This window comes from Anarhichas minor, unplaced genomic scaffold (assembly GCF_050575085.1).
Source record: "Anarhichas minor isolate MPS153535 unplaced genomic scaffold, ASM5057508v1 ptg000014l, whole genome shotgun sequence".
NCBI classification, from domain to species: Eukaryota; Metazoa; Chordata; class Actinopteri; order Perciformes; family Anarhichadidae; genus Anarhichas; species Anarhichas minor.
Window position 1 is genome coordinate 400,594 of NW_027466460.1, and position 19,407 is coordinate 420,000.

The 19,407-nt window shown below is 46.4% G+C and overlaps 1 protein-coding gene across 3 annotated transcripts in view; it reads right to left on the reverse strand.

Annotated features, from left to right (window-relative positions):
- slit2 (slit homolog 2 (Drosophila)) overlaps nucleotides 1-19,407 on the reverse strand; it is an 83,707-nt gene that overhangs the window by 19,001 nt on the left and 45,299 nt on the right. The window contains exons 5-18 of one of the 3 annotated variants that reach the window (XM_076091859.1): nucleotides 13,399-13,470; nucleotides 12,476-12,547; nucleotides 11,601-11,672; nucleotides 11,306-11,469; nucleotides 10,739-10,877; nucleotides 8,482-8,553; nucleotides 8,269-8,340; nucleotides 4,784-4,855; nucleotides 4,452-4,595; nucleotides 4,105-4,268; nucleotides 3,777-3,800; nucleotides 645-795; nucleotides 439-513; nucleotides 179-322 (exon numbers count right to left, since the gene is read on the reverse strand). In XM_076091859.1, coding sequence (XP_075947974.1) covers nucleotides 179-322; nucleotides 439-513; nucleotides 645-795; nucleotides 3,777-3,800; nucleotides 4,105-4,268; nucleotides 4,452-4,595; nucleotides 4,784-4,855; nucleotides 8,269-8,340; nucleotides 8,482-8,553; nucleotides 10,739-10,877; nucleotides 11,306-11,469; nucleotides 11,601-11,672; nucleotides 12,476-12,547; nucleotides 13,399-13,470 — 1,437 coding nt within the window. Of the gene's footprint in view, nucleotides 1-178; nucleotides 323-438; nucleotides 514-644; nucleotides 796-3,776; nucleotides 3,801-4,104; nucleotides 4,269-4,451; nucleotides 4,596-4,783; nucleotides 4,856-8,268; nucleotides 8,341-8,481; nucleotides 8,554-10,738; nucleotides 10,878-11,287; nucleotides 11,470-11,600; nucleotides 11,673-12,475; nucleotides 12,548-13,398; nucleotides 13,471-19,407 lie in introns of all 3 variants that reach the window. The other 2 variants (XM_076091858.1, XM_076091860.1) reach the window with 2 other exon arrangements.

Genomic DNA, 19,407 nt, shown 5'->3' on the forward strand with positions numbered 1-19,407 from the left:
TGTGTAATTTACAAAATAAAAAAAAAATCATTATATAAACCTGGGAACTATGTACGCTCACATGTTTTAAATGCTTCTGTGGACACTGTCACGGTAGAGCGTATTTGAATATGGCACACATATTAGATATGATAATGCATCTGAATATGCATTCGAGTAACTGCGTGTGTGTACCCACAGTGTGCGCAGGCCGCTGAGTCCCTTCAGCATAAGGTGGTGAATGTTCTCCAGCCTATTGGAGGTGAGAATCAACTCATTGACCCCCGAGGCTCCCTCAAACGACCCCTCCTCTATGTCGGTGATGCGGTTGTTGCTCAGGTTACTGCGGGAGCGAGGAAATAAAAGGGATGAAATCTCATGGATTCATCTCGTGCAATCATAGCTTTTCTCTTGTGAGTTTCTGCCAACCACCCGTTACGTTTACAACATCTGACTCACATCTTCCTCAGCTGAGGCAACTTTTTGAAGATCCCTGTCGCCTCCAGCACGGTGAATTCGTTGTTGTTCAGGCGCCTAGGAATGGACAGGAGAAGAAAGGCAGTCAGAGACAAAGACAGAGAACAACACAGCGGAGACGGACGAGGAGGAGCAAAGAGGAGATAAAGGACAGACACTCTGTAGTAGAAAAACACAGAGCGACTCACAGCTCGGCGGTGTACTGGGGGACGTGGTCTGGTATCTTGGTGAGTTTCTGGTTGGAGCAGTCGACCGTGGTGCCCTCACAGCGGCACTTCTCCGGGCAGGCCAAGTCGGCGAAGCAGTCCCCTCCTAGCTTGCTGCGGTAATCCTCAGTACCTGGTCGCGATCACAAGCACAACGTCACCGCCAGAGTCGGAAACACCCCCAGCGCTTGCTGGTAGCGGTTCCAACGGAAACGGGGCGGGCGGCCGGGGAGAAGGTCGTGATATGATGGAGGAATTTCGACATGCGCTGCTTTTGTTTGGAGTGGTGAATTTCAAATTGGACCAAACATCGCTGATTATGATGCAACAATGCCCGTGTGCATTACTTACAGATGCAACATTACAAAATGCTGCATCTGTATCACGGAGCCTAAAAGGAGCCAAGCTCACGAGACACAGACTGTCTGGACATGTTACACGCACACACACACATCCACACAAACACATGGGAGTTTCAGTCCTGTCAGACTCCAAACCAGCTGTTAGTGTTCGAAACCACGGCATCAAGAGTTAGATCCTAGCAGGAAAATGCTCACACACACACACACACACACACACACACACACACACACACACACACACACACACACAGGGGGGGACAGGAGATTGCTGTCTCTTGCGTCTTGGCCATGCTGTAGGGTTTCACAGGGCCGTTCCATGGTGCTTGACAGAACCATGTTCCACTATAGGAACCTGTCAGCCACATGGTTAGATCAAGCACAAAGGAACAACCTGCTGACTGACTGCTCCTCCGCTGGAACACGGGGGGTGGAGGGGAGGAGGAAGCAGAGAGGAGGAGATGAGCAGGAAAGGAGTGGGAGGATGAGGTAGAGGACAAGGAAAGTAGGAGAGGAGAGGAGAGGATGAGAAGGAGAGGGGAAAGATGAGAGAGAGAGGAGAGGGAGGAGTGCAAAAGGACAAGGGAGAGGATGAAGATGAGGTAAGAGAAGAGGATGAGAGAGAGAAGGAAGAAGAACAGATTGAGTGAAAAAGAAGAGGAGAGAACAGGGTGAGATGAGGAGATGATAGAGAAAAGAAAAAGAAGAAGGGAGAGGACGTGGACAAAGATGAAGATAAAGACGAGGATGAGGTGAGAGGAGAGGGTGAGAAGGAGAGGAGAGGGATTGTTGAAGATGGGAAGGATAGGAAAGAGACGAGAGGGAGAGGATGAGAAGGAGAGGGGGTAAAGTGAATGATGGGAGGAGAGGTGAGGTGAAGATGAAGATAAGAAGAGGAAGAATCCAAAGATGGAAGGATGAGGGCTGAGAAGCAAGAGAAAGACAGAGCCGTCTAGCTTGAGGGAAACGTATCGGTTGGAATGAAGAGAGAAGAGGAGCAGCAATAAAGGAGGAGAAGAAGAGGGTGGGGAGGAAAGAAAGCACCGGGGAAGTAGACTGGAACATCTAAAGACGTCTAAACTCAGACACAACACAGGAGAGCAGGAACAGAGCGGCAGCTACAGAGGAGTGGGAGGAGAGTTACAGCAGCACTGAAAGCAAGAGAAGCCCACACACACACGTATACCACGAACATGGGCACACACACACACACACACACAACACACAGAGAGAAAAAATACATGATAAAATTGAATGAATATTTGTATTATCCTTGTTTGTAAACAGACAAGAGGAGTCACAGACGGGGCGGGGGGGGGGGGGGTCAAAGGTCACTGTGGGAGGTTAGAGGTCAACGGTCAGAGGCCGGTTCAGGGGGAACGAGAGGAGAGGGGCTCGGAACTGACGCGAGAATCGTGTGCGTGTGTGTGTTACTTACAGCCGACATGGTGTACTCCTGAGTGTGTGAGAGAGGCAGCAGGAGAGAGAAGAAGGGATTTCACTTGTTTGTTTGAACAGGAAGGGGGGGGGGGGGGGGGGGGTGAAAACCGGAGGAAAAAAAATGGCTGCAATATTTCTGTGTTCAGTCCTCAGTCAGTGATTCATTTAAAGGGGTAATGACTCGTGAATGGTGAGAATCGTGCCAGCACAGCAGGACATTTGGTTGGGGTTCTTTCATCCCATGCACATCCCGGCCTACTTTGCTCGGAGCACGGCTGATTCAAACTTGTTTTGGGGACGATTGACGACATGACGAAAAGCACACATAATAAAAGTTCATGAAAACACATCATTTTCAGTTCAATTTTCACTAAATGGTCGGAGGGATAAAACTAACTGGAATTAAAGAGTGTTTTGTACAAACAGAAATACCCGATCCAAAATAATACACCGTAAAATAGGTGACGAAACTTCTAGATACGTTGATCCGAGGCGCGATACCAATATTGTACCATGGAATAAAATACATGTTTGTTCAACTTTTCAACCGCAAACGTTCTTAAATTATTCAGCTGCGCCGCGTTTGTGCTATCTGGTGCTTTGAAACCTCTGTCCAACCCCCCGGTGAGTTAAATACTGCAGTCAGCACACACACACACACACACACACACACACACACACACACACACACACGATCGCTCTCGTCCAACACACACACACGGTGCCTCCTCCGCGTGCTGCTGTGGTAATGACCGCCTTCAGCCCTGCTACTGATCTCGTATGCACGACTGATTTACATATTACCCAGCGCCCCTCTGAGCGTGGCAACTGCGTGACCTTTTGATGTTCTGCGGTGGGCGAAACAGACGCAGATGCTGGCGGACACATGCGCTCGTATGTTAGCTGTCATTAGACGTGGTAAGAAGTGAGGAAGACTGGTGTCTGTGATCGCGCTTCAAATATACTTTCGGTTATAAAGTCTCTAAATCTCTAGCCTGGTCTTTATGGAGTCTCACGTGGAGTGGCCTTATTAATCCGATTGTTTTTCACCCTCTATCATTAAGGTTACGGTTACCATAGACAAATAAACCCCTGGTGCAAGGACAAGAGTGTGATTAGTGTGAAGAACATGTCATGCCATTGAAGAGGTGTCAGTCAAAGCAAAGCCACTCACTCACACTGGTGTCGGGAGTGTGCGAGTGTGCAGCATCCGCCGTGATGGACCACACGGTGTCTAACACACACACACACACACACACACACACACACACACACACACACACACACACACAAACACATGCTCGATGTACAATACCTGGGATGAAATACTGTTCTCTAGCTAATGGAGAGACAGAGACAGAGAGAGTAAAATTGAAAAACAACAAAATAACAAAAGGCCAAAATCGAGTACTCACTGTGTGTGTGTGTGTGTGTGTGTGTGTGTGTGGTCAAATGAGGGAGAGAGAGAGAATGCTGAGGTTAGTAAAGAGAGGCTGAGGGAAAATCCCAGCAGGAAGACACAAAATGAGAACTCGGAACAATTTGGATGTCACGTCCTCAGAGTCTGTGCGCGTGCGAACGATTGGTAACAGAAATCATCAAAGATCAATGTGTTCACGGTTCACACGCCGGGGTTTCTCTACCTGAGCAGCGGAACTTCTTGCTCTTGATCTGTCCGATGCGTTTGTTGGCGAGCCGCCGGGGGCTGGTGCAGCGGGCGCCGCTCGTCTCGATGGGATTGTCCTGCAGGTAGTCTGCCAGCCACTTTAGGTGGCAGTCGCAGATGAACGGGTTTTGGGCTAAGTGACTGACACACACACACACACACACACACACACACACACACACACACACACACACACACACACACACACACACAGACATGGACACATGGAGCAAACAAAAAACAAAAACACACAAGTAAGTTGTCAGAACAACCAAAGTTCTTGAGTGTGGGTATGTGTGTGTGTGTGTGTGTGTGTACACTTACAGTGTTTGTATGGCTCTAAGCGACGAGAAGGTCCCCTTGGCGATGGTCTGGAGCTTGTTGTCATAGAGTGAGAGCAGATTGAGGTTGTGGAGGTCCTGAAATGCGTCCACACGCAGGCACGCTATCTTATTAGCATTCAGTAACCTGAAAGAGACAGAACAGAGGAAATGTTACAGGTCATGGCTTTCAATCACGATTTCTCTCCACTCCGGTGACAATGCTTTAGTAAAAGCACTTTTCAGCAGAATATCAACGATTGGGAGCTCTCAGCTGCAACTCCAACTTTGTGTGTGTGTGTGTGTGTGTGTGTGTGTGTGTGTGTGTATACTTACAATAGCTGCAGAGAAAACAGTCCCTCAAACAGTGCCTTGGAAATCTCAGTGATCTTATTCCCATAGAGCACCCTGTGGAGCACAAACACTGCATTAATAAGTTATGAATACCACACGTATCATCCAGTAATGCTATTAATATTAACACTCTGCGTGTACTGCGTAGAGAGCCAAACCAAGTCCCCACTACCTTCTGTTCCACTAGCGTCTGTTTCTGATGGGAACATTTACGAACCTTTTATCAAACATGAAATCAATATTTATTTAGTGCTAAGAAAACAAACGCAGCTCCAAATAGATCTTTGACAGTGAGCCAGTGAATGCTGCGTTCATGTTGGCCTGTGGGGAACAAACGCTGTAAATCTAAATGTCGGAATTGAGGAATGTTTGTCAGCTGCAATATCCCCCACTTCCAGAACCTCAAAAGTGTCCAAACCTTTGGCAAATCTGGAGCAGTTACATCTGATTATTAACTCTAATAGATTGTTCTGGTTTCACCAAATATGTCTATTCTGCAGACTTGATTTGACACTTTAGACCCCCTGAAAGCCTCAATAGAAAAACTTCTTAAGGTCTCTAAAATCCTAACACAGTTATTTGCCACTTGCAATCACTGAAAGTCACTAAAGCGCCTTTTAAAAAGCTTACTAATGCCCAGCAGTTTTCATTATTCAAGCTGCAAGACATTTACTTCTTCTCACTTGATTTATTCCCTCAGTAAACATTGTAAACATGAGTTTATGGTCTCAATCTCTAGTCTCAAGTCTTCTTCAACACAGCATGATGTTCATTTAGTAAATTATGGTCCATTTAGAGTCAAATAGACCATAAAGCAGAGTATGCTTTAGGGCGGGCAAACTGTGATTGACAGGTCTCTGCCGCTACCAGAGCCGTATACTGCGTCTCTACGTCACTCCTCTGCATTCCAAATATGGTAACTTCTGTTCATTGGTTGCAAAAAAAACACCATGGCAACGGCCGGAATCCAAGATGGCGACGGCAAAATCGTCATACTCAAGTGCTCAAAACAACAGTCCACAAACCAATGGGTGACGTCACAATGAGTACGTCCACTTTTTATACACAGTCTATGGTGTGGACCTAAATGAACCCCCCTTTGGACAAATTTGATCCAGTGCCTCTCGTGAGAACCTGGATTAAAGCAGGACATCGTCTCTCCCTTTCTTGGATAACAGGACATCAACGAGAGGAAGCCGAGCCAAGTGTGTCGGGTTCGAGCGCGTGCATGTGTGTCCTGTTAGTGAGGGAGAGGCGAGTGTGTTATGTTGCAGGGTGTAGTTGTGCAGTTGTGTGAGTGGCCTTATTGTTAAAGATATTAGCCTCAGCGATGTGTGTGCAAAGTGTGTACAGCCTCGTTGCCTTGGCTTGCATCCATGAAATGTTGAATATTGCGTATTAGTGTATCTGTGTAGGACCTCCCACCCCCCCTCGATTGCCACCGGGTATTTTGTGTGAATAAGTCTTTATTGAATGGCTTTTTACTGAAGATGACACAGAAACATCCAAAAGAAAAACATAAAGACCTGAAATGATAAGACCTTAATAAAGAATGATTTGATTCTTTTTTGGCGGGTTCCAAGTTAAAACAACAACAAAACTTCTCTCTCACCTGGCTGTGTGTGAACACTACGGACATAAAGTACAACTGGTTATGAACAGTCTTCATCTAAATGTCACAATAAAAAAACTCCTCTATAAATCTGGCTCCGGTGGGAGTCGAGTATGCTGCTATCAGAGCGAAGCCTTTTAGAAATACATCAGATCGCATACACAAAACAGGTCCGGGCTGAGACTGCCACTGCCTTGCCCAACGAATACCTCAGATGCACACAAACACACGCACACACACACACACACACACACACACACACACACACACGCTGGGAGAGCAATCAGTCATCTTCACGCTCCACGCTGAGTTGAGCTGTGTATGTAGGCAGCCTAAAGACATGTGTTTCAGATTGACTTTTTTTTTTACTTCATTGTGCTGAGTGGCCGTCCCTGAGAGACCTGAGGCTGGGAAACGCACGATGCGGTAGAGTGGACGCTTCATTTACGTCCCACACGTGCATTAGCACACACTGTTTCGTGCACACACACACACACACAGGGACAGAATGGATTGCTCATTTACGACCTTATCTAACCGAACCCTGACACACGGTGAACACACAGCGCAGTTTAACGCGCAAGCCGCAGCGCATTCTGTGTGTCAGCATGGACGTGTGTCCCATTCTCTCAGTGGCGAATGTGTAATGAGGTGGCAGGAGCCTCCATTCAGCAATTCGGCATTTATGAATTATTGACTTTGGAGAGACGGGACCTTAATATAACTCCTGCGTGAAATAACTCTGCCTCCCTTGCTCCCTCTCCTGCTCCTTTCACACGCAAAGCAGCTGCTCCGGCCTGGGAGGAGGCCGACAGTTCTCCTCAAAGACGTGTTGAAATGTCTTTATCATCTTGCAAATGTGAAGCCACGTGTAATTTGGGATTTCTGCTGTTAGATTTTGCAAATATTTCTTGCCATAATAATAAGATAAAAGTCCAATAGTGCAAGAAACACAGCAAATTCAAAAACAAACCCCCACATAAGCCAAACCTATGAAACAGAAAAGGGCAAAATTATTATTATTAGAACTGACCCTTCGCTGAGGGTCGCTTGGTTACTTTCAGCTAACATTAACATTAGCCTAAATTATGATGTAAGGATTTTTGGACCATAATTTACTAAATGAACATCATGATGTATTGAAGAAGACTTGAAACTAGAGATTGAGACCATAAACACATGTTCACAATGTTTACAGAGTAATAAATCAAGTGAGAAGTAGAGTCATTTTCTCATAGACTTCTATACAATCAGAATGCTTTTTGCAACCAGAGCAGTCGCCCCCTGATGGCCAGTAGAGAGAATGCAAGTTTAAGGCACTTCTGCATTGTCTTCATTTTTTAGAGCTGGAGGTTGCCGCCTGATAAATAGTTAATAACATGCTAATAAAACAGCATCCTCTAAACTCTTTAAATACAGAGTAAAATGTCTCATGTTACAGATGCTTAGTAATAGTTTAGGTAACAGCCAGTTATTACGAAAATGTTCCACTGTTAACCATCACAATAGTCGGACCGACTTCCTGGTTCAACTTGACAAACTTGACGGGATTTTCCTGTGCAATGAGGGATCATTTCAGACCTGCTCACTTTTGTTTTCTCCCTCAAATAAAGTTGTTAAGAATATTTGGCCAAACTGCCAGGCTTGTGTAAAACATGTCTTTCGCTTCTTGCTCGCTTTGTTGTGGCGATGTTATTGTGTTCCTGGATCCAAAGTACCAAGTACAAAGTTAACATGTCAGATAGAATGGATGGCTTAACGGTAGATATTCCCCGTGAGACTCAAAGGGCCATAGTGTGTTTGTGTTTTTTGTGCAAACCGGATCTGAAATACAAACATATCACGCAGTACTCACAGGGAGTTGAGGGAGCGCAGACCTTGGAAGGCGTCCGAGGCCAACTCTGATATCTGGTTGTTGCTCAAGTCTCTGTGAAGAGCGGAGCCAAAGAAAAAGAAGAAGTGAGCGAGGTAGAGAGAGAGACAAGTGTAAGAGGTCAATACAAACGGGATGGAAACAGAAGTCTTTGTGGATGGTTGACAGGGTGCACGGTACTCCTCGTCTACTCACATCCTGCGCAGCTTCTTATAAGAAGAGAAGGCTCCGGCTGGGATCACCTTGATGGCGTTCTGCTCCAGTCGTCTGGAACCAAACATACACACAGAAGTTGAAGGGGCGGCTTTAACGTCGTCCCGTATCGCAGAGCTATCTCTGCTGTATCGTTGACTGCTGCGCGGTCCCTGGGGGCCTCCGGCTTTGGGGAACATTCCCAGATAAGAAGCTTTGATGCCCACTGCCAGCGTCTGTCACATTTCTCTGATGTTTCGCCCTCTTTAAACTGTGTGTAAACTCAGACGCACAGAGACACACTTAGCTATCTGGGCAGTGTTCCATTAAGTGCCAGTCCTGACTCAAAGCGAGCCAGGCCAGGAGAGGGAAAGAGAGAGAGAGAGAGAGAGAGAGAGAGAGAGTGTGGGAGGGGGCAAAGGGAAGAGAAAACAGACCCAAACAAGCGTTCTCTAAACATTTCACATGTTCAGTCACCGTGACAGGAGCGGCAGCAGAACATGATTTGCAAACCAACCATTCGATTGTGAAACATTTACCTAAAATTAGTTTGCTTTTCATGTGCAGTTCTCTTCTGTTCCAGCTCCACTCTGGCCCTTTCTTCGTTACCAAGAAGTCCAAGTGTTAAATCAATTGACACTAGTCCGGGTCAAGTTTAAGATCAATAGATCAGCGGTTCGTATGATAATTTACGAAAAGTAATTCCTCATTTTTTGAGTGTTTTCATACAAATGTCCAGCAACATGTGTCAATTTCGTCTTGTCACATACATACATTCTTTTCAAAATAAACTTCTTTCTTCACAGGAAACAACTTTGTTAGGTTTAGGAAAAGATTGTGGTCTGGCTTAGTCAACAAAGCCACTACTGCTACGACTTAGGTAAGGGGTAAATACATCACCGTTGTGACTTCTAGGCGCGCAGCGTTTGTCGCTCTGTATACTTCCTAGTTTGGGATTAGGTGAAATAAATACAAATTGATTTTGTCGGATGTATAGGAATAAAAGTGCATTACTTTTTGTAGTTATAGCTACGGACGGTGTATGAGAATAGCCTGAATAGATACGAGCGCAATTCAAGTGTGAGGTCTCGACAAAGCAGGTCTCAAGTCTCCAAGTCTTTGATTAAAGTCTAAGTCAAATCTCAAGTGTAGTCCAAGCACATCCCAAGTCAAGTCTCAAATAAGTCAAAACAAATCCTAAATGAATTCGAAAATCAACCGAGACACGCCCAAGTCAAGAGCCCAAGTTTTGTCAAAGCAGGTCTCAAGTTGGGTCACAAACCAAATGAGACAAGTCCAACTCAAGTCAGCGGCTTGTGCACTAGTCGCAGGGTTGGTGTTTTGATCCCCGGCTCCCTCTGTCAACCTGTCAAAGTGTCCTCGCCACATGGCTGCTCTGCCGCCGTCAGTGTGTGTGTGATTGGGCGGCAAATTACAGTGCGATAGAAAAGCGCTATATAAGTGCAATCTATTAATCATTTAGAAGTTGTCAATGGAGGTTTCAAGTCAGAACCAAATGAGACAGGTCCAAGTCAAGTCCTACAGTATTGTCAAAGCAGGTCTAGGGTCAAACCTAAAGTCAACCGAGACACGTTAAGGCTCAAGTCTTCATGAGCAAAGTGCTCACCATGCCAATGACACAGCATTTGAACATTTTCCATTCAAAGCTTTGTTTTACATAGCTGAACCTAATCCTTTCCAATGGATGTTCAAGATGTGAGGCAATGCAAGACCTGCCTAGCGCTGTTATTCATGTTCCTATTTATCTTATTACCAGAACCTGACACTTGAATGTTTTCAAGTCTCGTCTCTAGAGTCAAGTCTCATGTGAGTCAAGTCTCGTCCACGTTCAGAGTCCTCCAGTCTCAAGTCTACAGCTCTGCTTATTACTTAGTCCCTTTAAATCTGCTGGCTATATTTTCTTGATGCCCCCCCCCCTTTAGATAGAGATATGATTAGTCTTGTCCTTCACATTAATCTTCCCATTCTTCCCCACCTCATCCCTTTATTATTTTCTTAAGCAGGGAAGAGCTGCATGACCAGGCTTTCTCATTTCACACACGTGTGGTTTTATTATTCCACCGCGCGGAGAGAACGAGAAGCGGTGAAACAGAAAGGTGGCAAAGGAAAGGAAAATGGAGACAAATACCACTGCACCGAGAGCGGTGTGCAGGAGTTCTTATGTGAGAAGAGCGCAAGGGTGTGCATGCAGAGTAAAGCGGGTTTCATATATATATATATGTATGTGTGTAAGCCTTACATCTCAGTGATGGTTTCAGGCAGGTTGGTGGGTATTTCCGTCAGGCCCTTCCCTCTGCAGTCCACGATGTTGTTGCTGCAGGTGCAGGACTCCGGGCACTGTAACACACTGCAGGAGGAAGATGATGACGACTGGTGACCTACACAGAGACAGAGGGCCAGTATTATCCATGGGTAACAGTTGTGTGTGTGTGAGAGAGAGAGAGAGAGAGAGAGAGAGAGAGAGAGAGAGAGAAGAGAGAGAGAGAGAGAGAGAGAGAAGAGAGAGAGAGAGAGAGAGAGAGAGAGAGAGAGAGAGAGAGACCCTGTCCCTAAATGTGACAGTGACCTTGTCTATCTCCAGTATTATTTTGAATCTTTGTGCTGTGCAGAAAATCAGACCGGTGAACATTTTTGAAAGACTAGCCATGCAAAGGAGGATGAGTACTTGCCTTCGCCCCCGTCTTTGAAAAGCAAAAGACGGTGAGAAAAAAAAGAAAAGCAAAACAAGACAAAAGCAAAGGATGAGCTCGCTACCAAGGAACGGCAAGCAGACGTACGTCACAAAAACACCAACAAATGGACCCACCTGCGCAGGCGAACTCCTTCTTCTGCACCTCGGCCACGTTGTGCCCCCGCAGGTGCGGCGGGGCCATGCACTGTGTGTAGAGGCCCAGGCGGGGGCGCTGCCGCAGCCACTCCGACAGCCAGGCCACTTGGCAGTCACACTGCAGGTTGTTGGAGTGCAGGCGGCTGGTGGGGGGGGGGGGGGGGGACAGAGAGTGTGTGATGATACATTCAGGGAGGCAGGGATACATGGAGTACATGTCGATCAATCGGTTGCACGAACGGGCGCGGACGAGAGGAATGCGTTTTCTACTTACAAGGTCCTGAGCTTGGGCATGTGGTTGAAACTGGCCACGGACAGTCGGCTGATGTTGTTGTTGTTGAGGGTGCTGGGGAGAGAAAAGGGAGAGTGTCAATTTGGTCTGCAGTGACAGGGGTCGCAGCTCGAAGACACAGAGAGGAGGCTCAGTCGGCACAGCGAGGGAGCAGGGGGGGGCTGCTGCTGAGCATGATGCAGTCAGTGTAACTTAACGGCTTTTCGGTTAAGTTCTCGATAATCACCACATTTGTCCGTGACTCAGCCCGACAAGGTCCAGCCGCTGACGAGCTCTCCTATCAGCCGACTCATTTGATTAAAACCATCTTTGCCTTTCTGTCAGGTACAACAATAAAAACAGAGTTGAGTCATTCACTCTTGAATTGTTCAGGATGCGCAGCAACTGAACTGACACTGAAAGCGGACACAACAGTGTCTTTTTCAAAACAAACAAAAAATGAGCACGACCCACCTGTAATTTATGAAATGATAATATATTTTCTTTTTACTTTCAAATATTGTAGGTTGGACAACAGAAATAATGTGATGTAAACTCGATTCTACTCATACATCTTTACTCATAAATCAGTTCGGCATGTATACACGCAGCAAATGATCTGTCATTTTAACTTCTAAAATCAATCCGTCTTCGCCTCACGATACGATGAAAGCGAATATCTGTCGTTGAGCCTCTCAGTCAGGCTGACGAGGAGTCTGTACGGCGGCTCTGTGATCTTTAATTCATCATAAGAAGAGGTGATACTCCGTGATCGTGCCATTCATGAATACGTATGTCCTTTTATTTTTCAGGAGCCGCAACGCAGCCCTGCGAAGGTCAACGAGGGCGTTTCGGCGGCTGAGAGGACGGGTACTCACAGCACTTCCAGGTCACGCAGCGCTCGGAAAGCCCCGTCTTCGATGCAGCTGATGTGGTTGTAGTCCAACTGGCTGCACACACACACACACACACACACACACACACACACACACACACACACACACACAAAAGAGAAAAGAAAAGAAGCTGTTACAAGACTTGTCAATATATTATCAGGTGAAATTCTCTCTCAGTCTCCCTCACTCACTTTCTCCTCTGCTTTACTTCTGTCTCCTGCGCTCATTGTTCTTTTGTGTCTTTCCTCTTTTCCTGCTCTCTTATATGTGACGCCTAATTTGTACACGATGCTCTTTACCTCCTTCCCCCTTCTCTCTCTCTCTCTCTCTTTCTTTCCCTTATTCTCTGAATCGCTTTGCTGAAACAATTTAATTAGGACGTCAGGACGGTAAATCATGTGCTGTCACCCGCTGTCACACACTGCCCTGTCCTTTTACAATAATTGCGCGGCATTTCAAAAAAAATATCTGATGTAGAAAAAAACTAAAATTACAGCCAAATAGTCTTAAAAAATCCATATTTCTAGAATTACTGCTGGGCAATTATTCTACCTGTGAAATTACCAATAATTATCTACAATCATCATAACTAGGACTGAGGCCAAAGAAAGAGAGAAAACAACGGAAATGCCATTGACGTGACCATGGAGTGTGCGCACACACACACACACACACACACACACACACACACACACACACACACACACACACACACACACACAACTGCTAACGAGCAGCGGTGCCAGTCAATACAGCAAGCAGGAGGCCCATGACATTTAACACAATGAAATATTGATGCGTCCCCACATGGGCCTTGTGCACACATTGGAAAGCGAGTTGTGCAGATGTGTGCGCGCACGTTTATCGCATGCGCGGGGAAAAAGTACCGCCAAAGTGCCACTTACAGGTTCTTGATCTCCACGGCTCCCCTGAAGGCTTTCCTCGGGACCCCCTGGATCTGGTTCTCGCTGAGATCCCTGGGACAGAGAGAGAGAGGAAGGGTGAGGAGAAAGAAAAGAGGAGGGAGGAATAAAAAGAGCAGAGTTAAGCCGAGCTGTCACGGAGTCACTTGCTTTGCGGCACAAGTACTTGATGTAATCACCTAAATGCGGCAGGGCGGTGGGGGGGGGGGGATTTCAGAGCCAGACGGATCATCTGCAAAATTGAGTTCCTTCCACGCAGAGCGCCAAATGTAATCGGCTGTCTCTGCTCGTCTCTCGATGTCACAAACCCTATGATGGGTGTCCTCAAATCTGGAGCAAGGCGCAGTCCGACCGTCTGCTTTTTGAACATCCGTCCCACTCAGGTATGAGGGGCGCTTGAACGACCTGCAGGGGGCACTGGTGACCTACACTTCCCAGGAGGCTTCCTATTCCTCCCCCACCACCCCCTCCTCTTCCTTCCTTTTGCTTTTAATGACTGAGTGATGGATGTACGATGGAGTTTACAGAGATTTAATTTTCAGCCACTTTAGCTCGGAAAACAGCAAAACAAGGAGACAAATTCAGTAAATTGACTGCAGTTGGCGACACACGTGTTCCTCTGCGTAAACTAAATCCACCGGCTGCAACCGAGTGAAATACTCACTATCGCTGGTTGGTATAGCAACTTGATTTAGTCAAGGACACGCACACATAAGTTCTGAAGGATGTGCACACAAATAGTTAAATTAAATGAGGCTTTAACGCAGATATCAATAAAATGTGGTTAAGTAGAAAGGATGGGAACGGATTCAGCTGTCTGGAGGGACAAACAAATCATCATCTCTGGAAACAGGACATCTTAACAGTGTTTGAGTGTGTGTGTATGTGTGTGTGTGTGTGGGTGGGTGCGTGTGAGGTCCACCGCCTATACACACCCAAGCTCCAGACAAGACCGTTTGACCCTTCACCGCTGGCCCTCCAGCTCTTGACCCCGGCTGTGGCGATGTGACCTCCAGCGTGCTAATCAGCTAACAGCTAATGCCCAGCCACATTCCTCACATTCCTGGGTGTGTGTGTGTGTGTTTGCGCGTGTATGTGTGTGATGGTATAAATCAGTCCGGCAGGTATCATCCGTCTCCTGTGTTTCCACCTGCTGCTTCCGTACCAGCATCTGAAGGCTTTGTTGCAAATAATAAAGAAAAATGACTCTTGAGTGTTTTTTGTTCTTGAAGATTTTCTTTTGAGGCCTTTATGTTCAACTGAAAAGACCAAACTAGTCGCTTTAATGCAATCAAAGGTGCAGTCTTTGGGAGGATGGGCTAATCTTTTGATTGACAGCTGAGACAGCAGGGGCACAAAGACATAAACACACCTTCTCTGGAAACTGCAGCTTGTTAGCAAAGGGACAGATGTTTGCGGTGGTAGTGGGGAGGTAAAGGACCTCGCTTTGAACGGCGACACGTGGTCGGTTAATGTTGTTAACATGTTCACTTGGGAGCACGCAAGTCACTTTCACAGCTATTGCCCCATACAACGGTGGTGTGTGTGTGTGTGTGTATGTGTGTGTGTGTGTGTGTGTGTGTGACATAAACATTTATCTCCTGATGTACTGAGGTGATTGGAAATTGATTTTCCACGTCCCTCTGTCGACGAGAGAGAGATTTCACACACTCTCACCCACATGCATACACATGTGATTGGCAGTTTGTGTTGGTGTGGCACTATTCATCACTCAGACCACCAGAGAGAGAGAGAGGAGGGAAAGAGAAAGACAAAGAGAGAGAGAGAGAGAGAGAGAAAGAGGGTGAATAGCACGTTCTCCCCCTATGAGGAAATTGACTTCTTAGGGACTTAGGAGTGGATTTTCTTTCTCTGTTTTGTGCCAAGACACCTGATTCAATTCAATCTCTAGTTAAACGGTTTGGTAGATGTCACACCCGCCACTTTCCCTCCCCCGCTGGCTTCGTCTTTCCTTCATCCCTTTCCATAGGTCTTTTCTCTCTCTCTCTCTCTCTCTTCCTCTTTCTCTGAAATCGCTCCTGGTTTTGGACTTCCCCAAAGTTTAACCCCTCACCTCTGCCCCTGTGCCTAAACCGGGAGGTTATCCTCATTAAAAAAGGCTCCTGCTGAGCGCAGTGTGTGTGTGTGTGTGTGTGCGCACATGCTTGTGTGTTTTTGTTTGAAGGGGCCGGAGGTATTAAATCCACACAGGAACTATATCACGCTGCTAACTTAAGAACCTGAAACACACACACACACACACACACACACACACACACGCATGCATGCACACACGCGCACACACACACACAAGGTTGCTAAAAACTGACAGATGTCAGCTCACTGCCCTGATGCAAAGTAGGAAAACAGACACCAGTAATCCGCTCTGGGAGCGCTCATTTTGAACGCCAGTGCAGCTGATCGCGCATTGCAGGTGAATTCGCAATGACTTGAAAGAATTTATGTTTGTTATTTGGATCATAAAGTTGTGAACTTGCCTTGGTAAACAGGTGGCATTCATGATGAAATATTATTTTTGAAATATTAAATATTATTTTTGTTTTGGTTCTGAGAACCAAAACAAAAAATATGCAAACTTGAACAGCTATAAAAAAAAAAGATTTAATCTGCAGATGCTGAGAAATGCATCTCCAGCTAATGTTGGCTGTGATGCAAAATAGAAGACAAGGAACAAGAAGAACAAGAACAAGAAGTAGAAGAACAACAAGAAGAGATTCATCACTTTTCATACTGTTTCACTGTGGGCCTGAGATCTTTGTGAAAATTTGTCCAAATCGTGTTTACGTGGTCTTTTTCTAAATCTACTGACCTTCCTCTTTGTCCGTTTTTCTCACCTCTGGTGGCCCAGGATGTGTGTGTTTGTGTGTGTGTGTTTGTGTGTGCGTGACAGAGTCAGGTCTCCAGTGTTAAGAGCTTAGTGCTGCTTTTCTAAAGGGCCTTTTCAGAGCGAGAGGGGCTTTTGACGCCCCGCGCGTCTAAGAAGACCTGGGCATGAAAGAGCAGCACTCAATTCTCACACATGCACCCCTCATCCTCCCTCTCCTCCCTTCCACTCTGCTATTTCTCTCCCACACTGGACACACACACACACTCTCTCTCTCTCTCTCTCTCTCTCACCTACTGTTATACAGTTTCTCAACCTCTTTTGTACATGCCCCACTGCCACGAGATTCTTCCCATCAAAAACACGAGATTCTTCCAGCAAAACTGCGTGTGTGTGTGTGTGTGTGTGTGTGTGGCAGGGTTTAGCCCGGAGTTGGCAGAGCAGTAAACTAATCATCTTGTTCAAATCCCTTTCGGAGACCTTAATCCTATTAAGTGTAAGAATGTGTGAATTGGGCAAAGAGGGAGCTGGAAGAAAAAAAAGGGAGAGAAAGTGAGGAAGAGAAAATGTGAATTGAGGAGATACAGTGAGACGGATGCTTTGCAGGGGAGAAGGAGCGGGTCTGGAGTTTTGATGTCTGGGACGGGATGGCATGAGGAAAGTGTGTGTGTGTGTGTGTGGACCCTTCAGCTAATTCAGGGAGCAACGGCGTGAAGTGGACCCCCAAAGATCACACTTCTGTGAGCAATTAGGAGGAGAAAGACGCCCCTGAAGAAAAGAGAGGAGGCGAGAGGGGGAGGAGGAGGAGAGGAGAGGAGGAGACAATGCGGAGGATTACTGGACACACTGGGGCAGCGCCGGCACCTGGGAATGTAGAGGAATTCGATGGCGCGTCCTGGAGATCTTGGGTGGCAGACTTTTTGAAAACTGAGTGTGTGCGACATGGACAAAAATCACTTCTTACTATTTGAGTTATTATGCAGAATCACACACACACACACACACACACACACACCTCGTCTTTCAGCCGCGCTCTTCTAAACTAATATTGACTTTGCTCGTGAACGATGGATCGGCGGTCTTCTTCTCTTCCCCCCTGTCTCATTGTCTGTTTTCTTTATTCCTCATCACGCCTCGCTCACACACTTTAAATGCCAGGTAAGATGGTTGCTATGGTTACCGGACCAGGGTGGACACCTGGGGGACATTTCGACTTGAGGATGTCCCCTGTGTGGAGGGCTCCGTTTACAGGAGCTCCTCTCTCCAGCTCTGCTGAGGAGCTTTTTATTTCTCTTCCTTTACACTCTGAATACAGACTCAGTAGAAACGCTGCGGTCTGCCTGCTGATCCCCACACAAAACGCTACAGATCGTTTAGTAGCGCAGCTCTTCACAAAGCCAAGCTGCGAGACGTGGAGTGACACTCCGGCGTCTTGTTGCCGAGGAAACGGACCGACGCGGCATTTTTCATGCCACGTCTATCTAGAGAGGTCCAACGCCAAAGCTGTAGCAAAAAACATAAGAGAGCATGTGTGGTGTGTGTGTGTGTGTACATGCATGTGTAAAACCAGACTGGAGATTAGTCAGCTGTCTGAGTCCGTGACATCATCGGGAATGTTTACGCGTGTAATTATAGAGGAGTGAGGAATACATCTGTTGCACACACACACACACACACACACACACAGAGGAGAAATGGACGGTGGCTTGCAGTAATACAGTAATTGCACATGAGGAGAGCTGAGAGGCGCTCGGTAATGGAGAGACGGTTCCCCTCTAATCGTGATGATGATATTTAGATTTGAAGCAGCCTCGACAGGAACTGTGCACCTGTGCTGCTCTGACTCACGCGCTAAAAAAACACGTCAAAGTCGATGTCACAGCTGTAGGAAGCATTTGTCTGTTAACACTGCAGCCGGCTGAGCCCATAAAATCCTGATTTTTCTCCTCCTTAGTTCGGTGCGACGAGCACATGAGTTCCCTGAATCATGAGAAGAAAAGGCACACACACGTGTGTGTGTGTGTGGCAAGTACACATTTGTGTGGCCCTCTATTAGCAGTGATTTTTAACAAGTGGAATATGACTCTGAGTTGGATTCCACATCTAAACTAGCAATTTATGGAACTGCAAGGGTTCCCCTGATGTTTTGGAAATGGTTTTCTAAAATGTTTCCGATTTAATTTGTGCTGTTTGCGTGACTATTATTTATCATTCTTGAATAAATCCTCGCTCACACGGCAGCAAACAGGCCCCTGTGGAACCCTTTTGCGGCCGACATCAAAAATTATTTGCACGCACATGTCGGCAACGGAAGTGACGTTTCGCTCCAGCCACCCAGAAGAAGTAAGTGAGCTTTGAACATTACATTAAAAACTATTAACAGCATCAAAATAAAATAACCCTAAATGTATGGTTGTTCCATGTTCTGTTGTCAGAATCGATATTCCAACAGTGTAAGTTCTACAGAATCCTGACAGGTGTTTTAGTTTAATGAGTGGCGGAGTTAACTGGCGACGTTCAGCCAAATGCGTCCACGGTGGCTCGAGGTAACGGCTGCCGTACATTATAAACACAGATGAGTGTGTATTGGAGTTTTTTCTCGAGGACACCTACATGTTCTGTTGCTGCCGTCGCTACGAGCGATCACAAAGGATTCTGCTGGGAGTCAGAAATTAACGCGGCCACTCGTTAGGCCGAAACACCGGCGGCGTCTATGGCTGCGAGCTGTCAAACGTGTTGACTACCACTGGACTGTTTGTAGCGGCCATTTTAAAATGTCCCACGGGTGTGACTATGCACACTAGGTTTCTCCACCAAATACATGTTTAAATCAGACCCGTACATATTGGTTGCTTGCCGATGTCTTGGACACACTCCCTTGTAGCACACGGATCTGGACAGTCAATTTGTTCAGGTTGCGTTCTCAATCGTTAATGTCGTAGTTTGATTAGCTATCGCACTTCGCTGTACTTCCGTTGCCAAACTGCGTGGCACACTTACAAACTGTAAAAGGGTCAAGTGGTGTGAAATGATTGTTGTGCTAATACTATTTAGTCTAGCCAACAAGTAACCGTAACATTTTTATTTCCAACTTGATGTCTCAACGCTGATCGACACTCGAGCTGCTATGGTTAGTCAATAAAGAG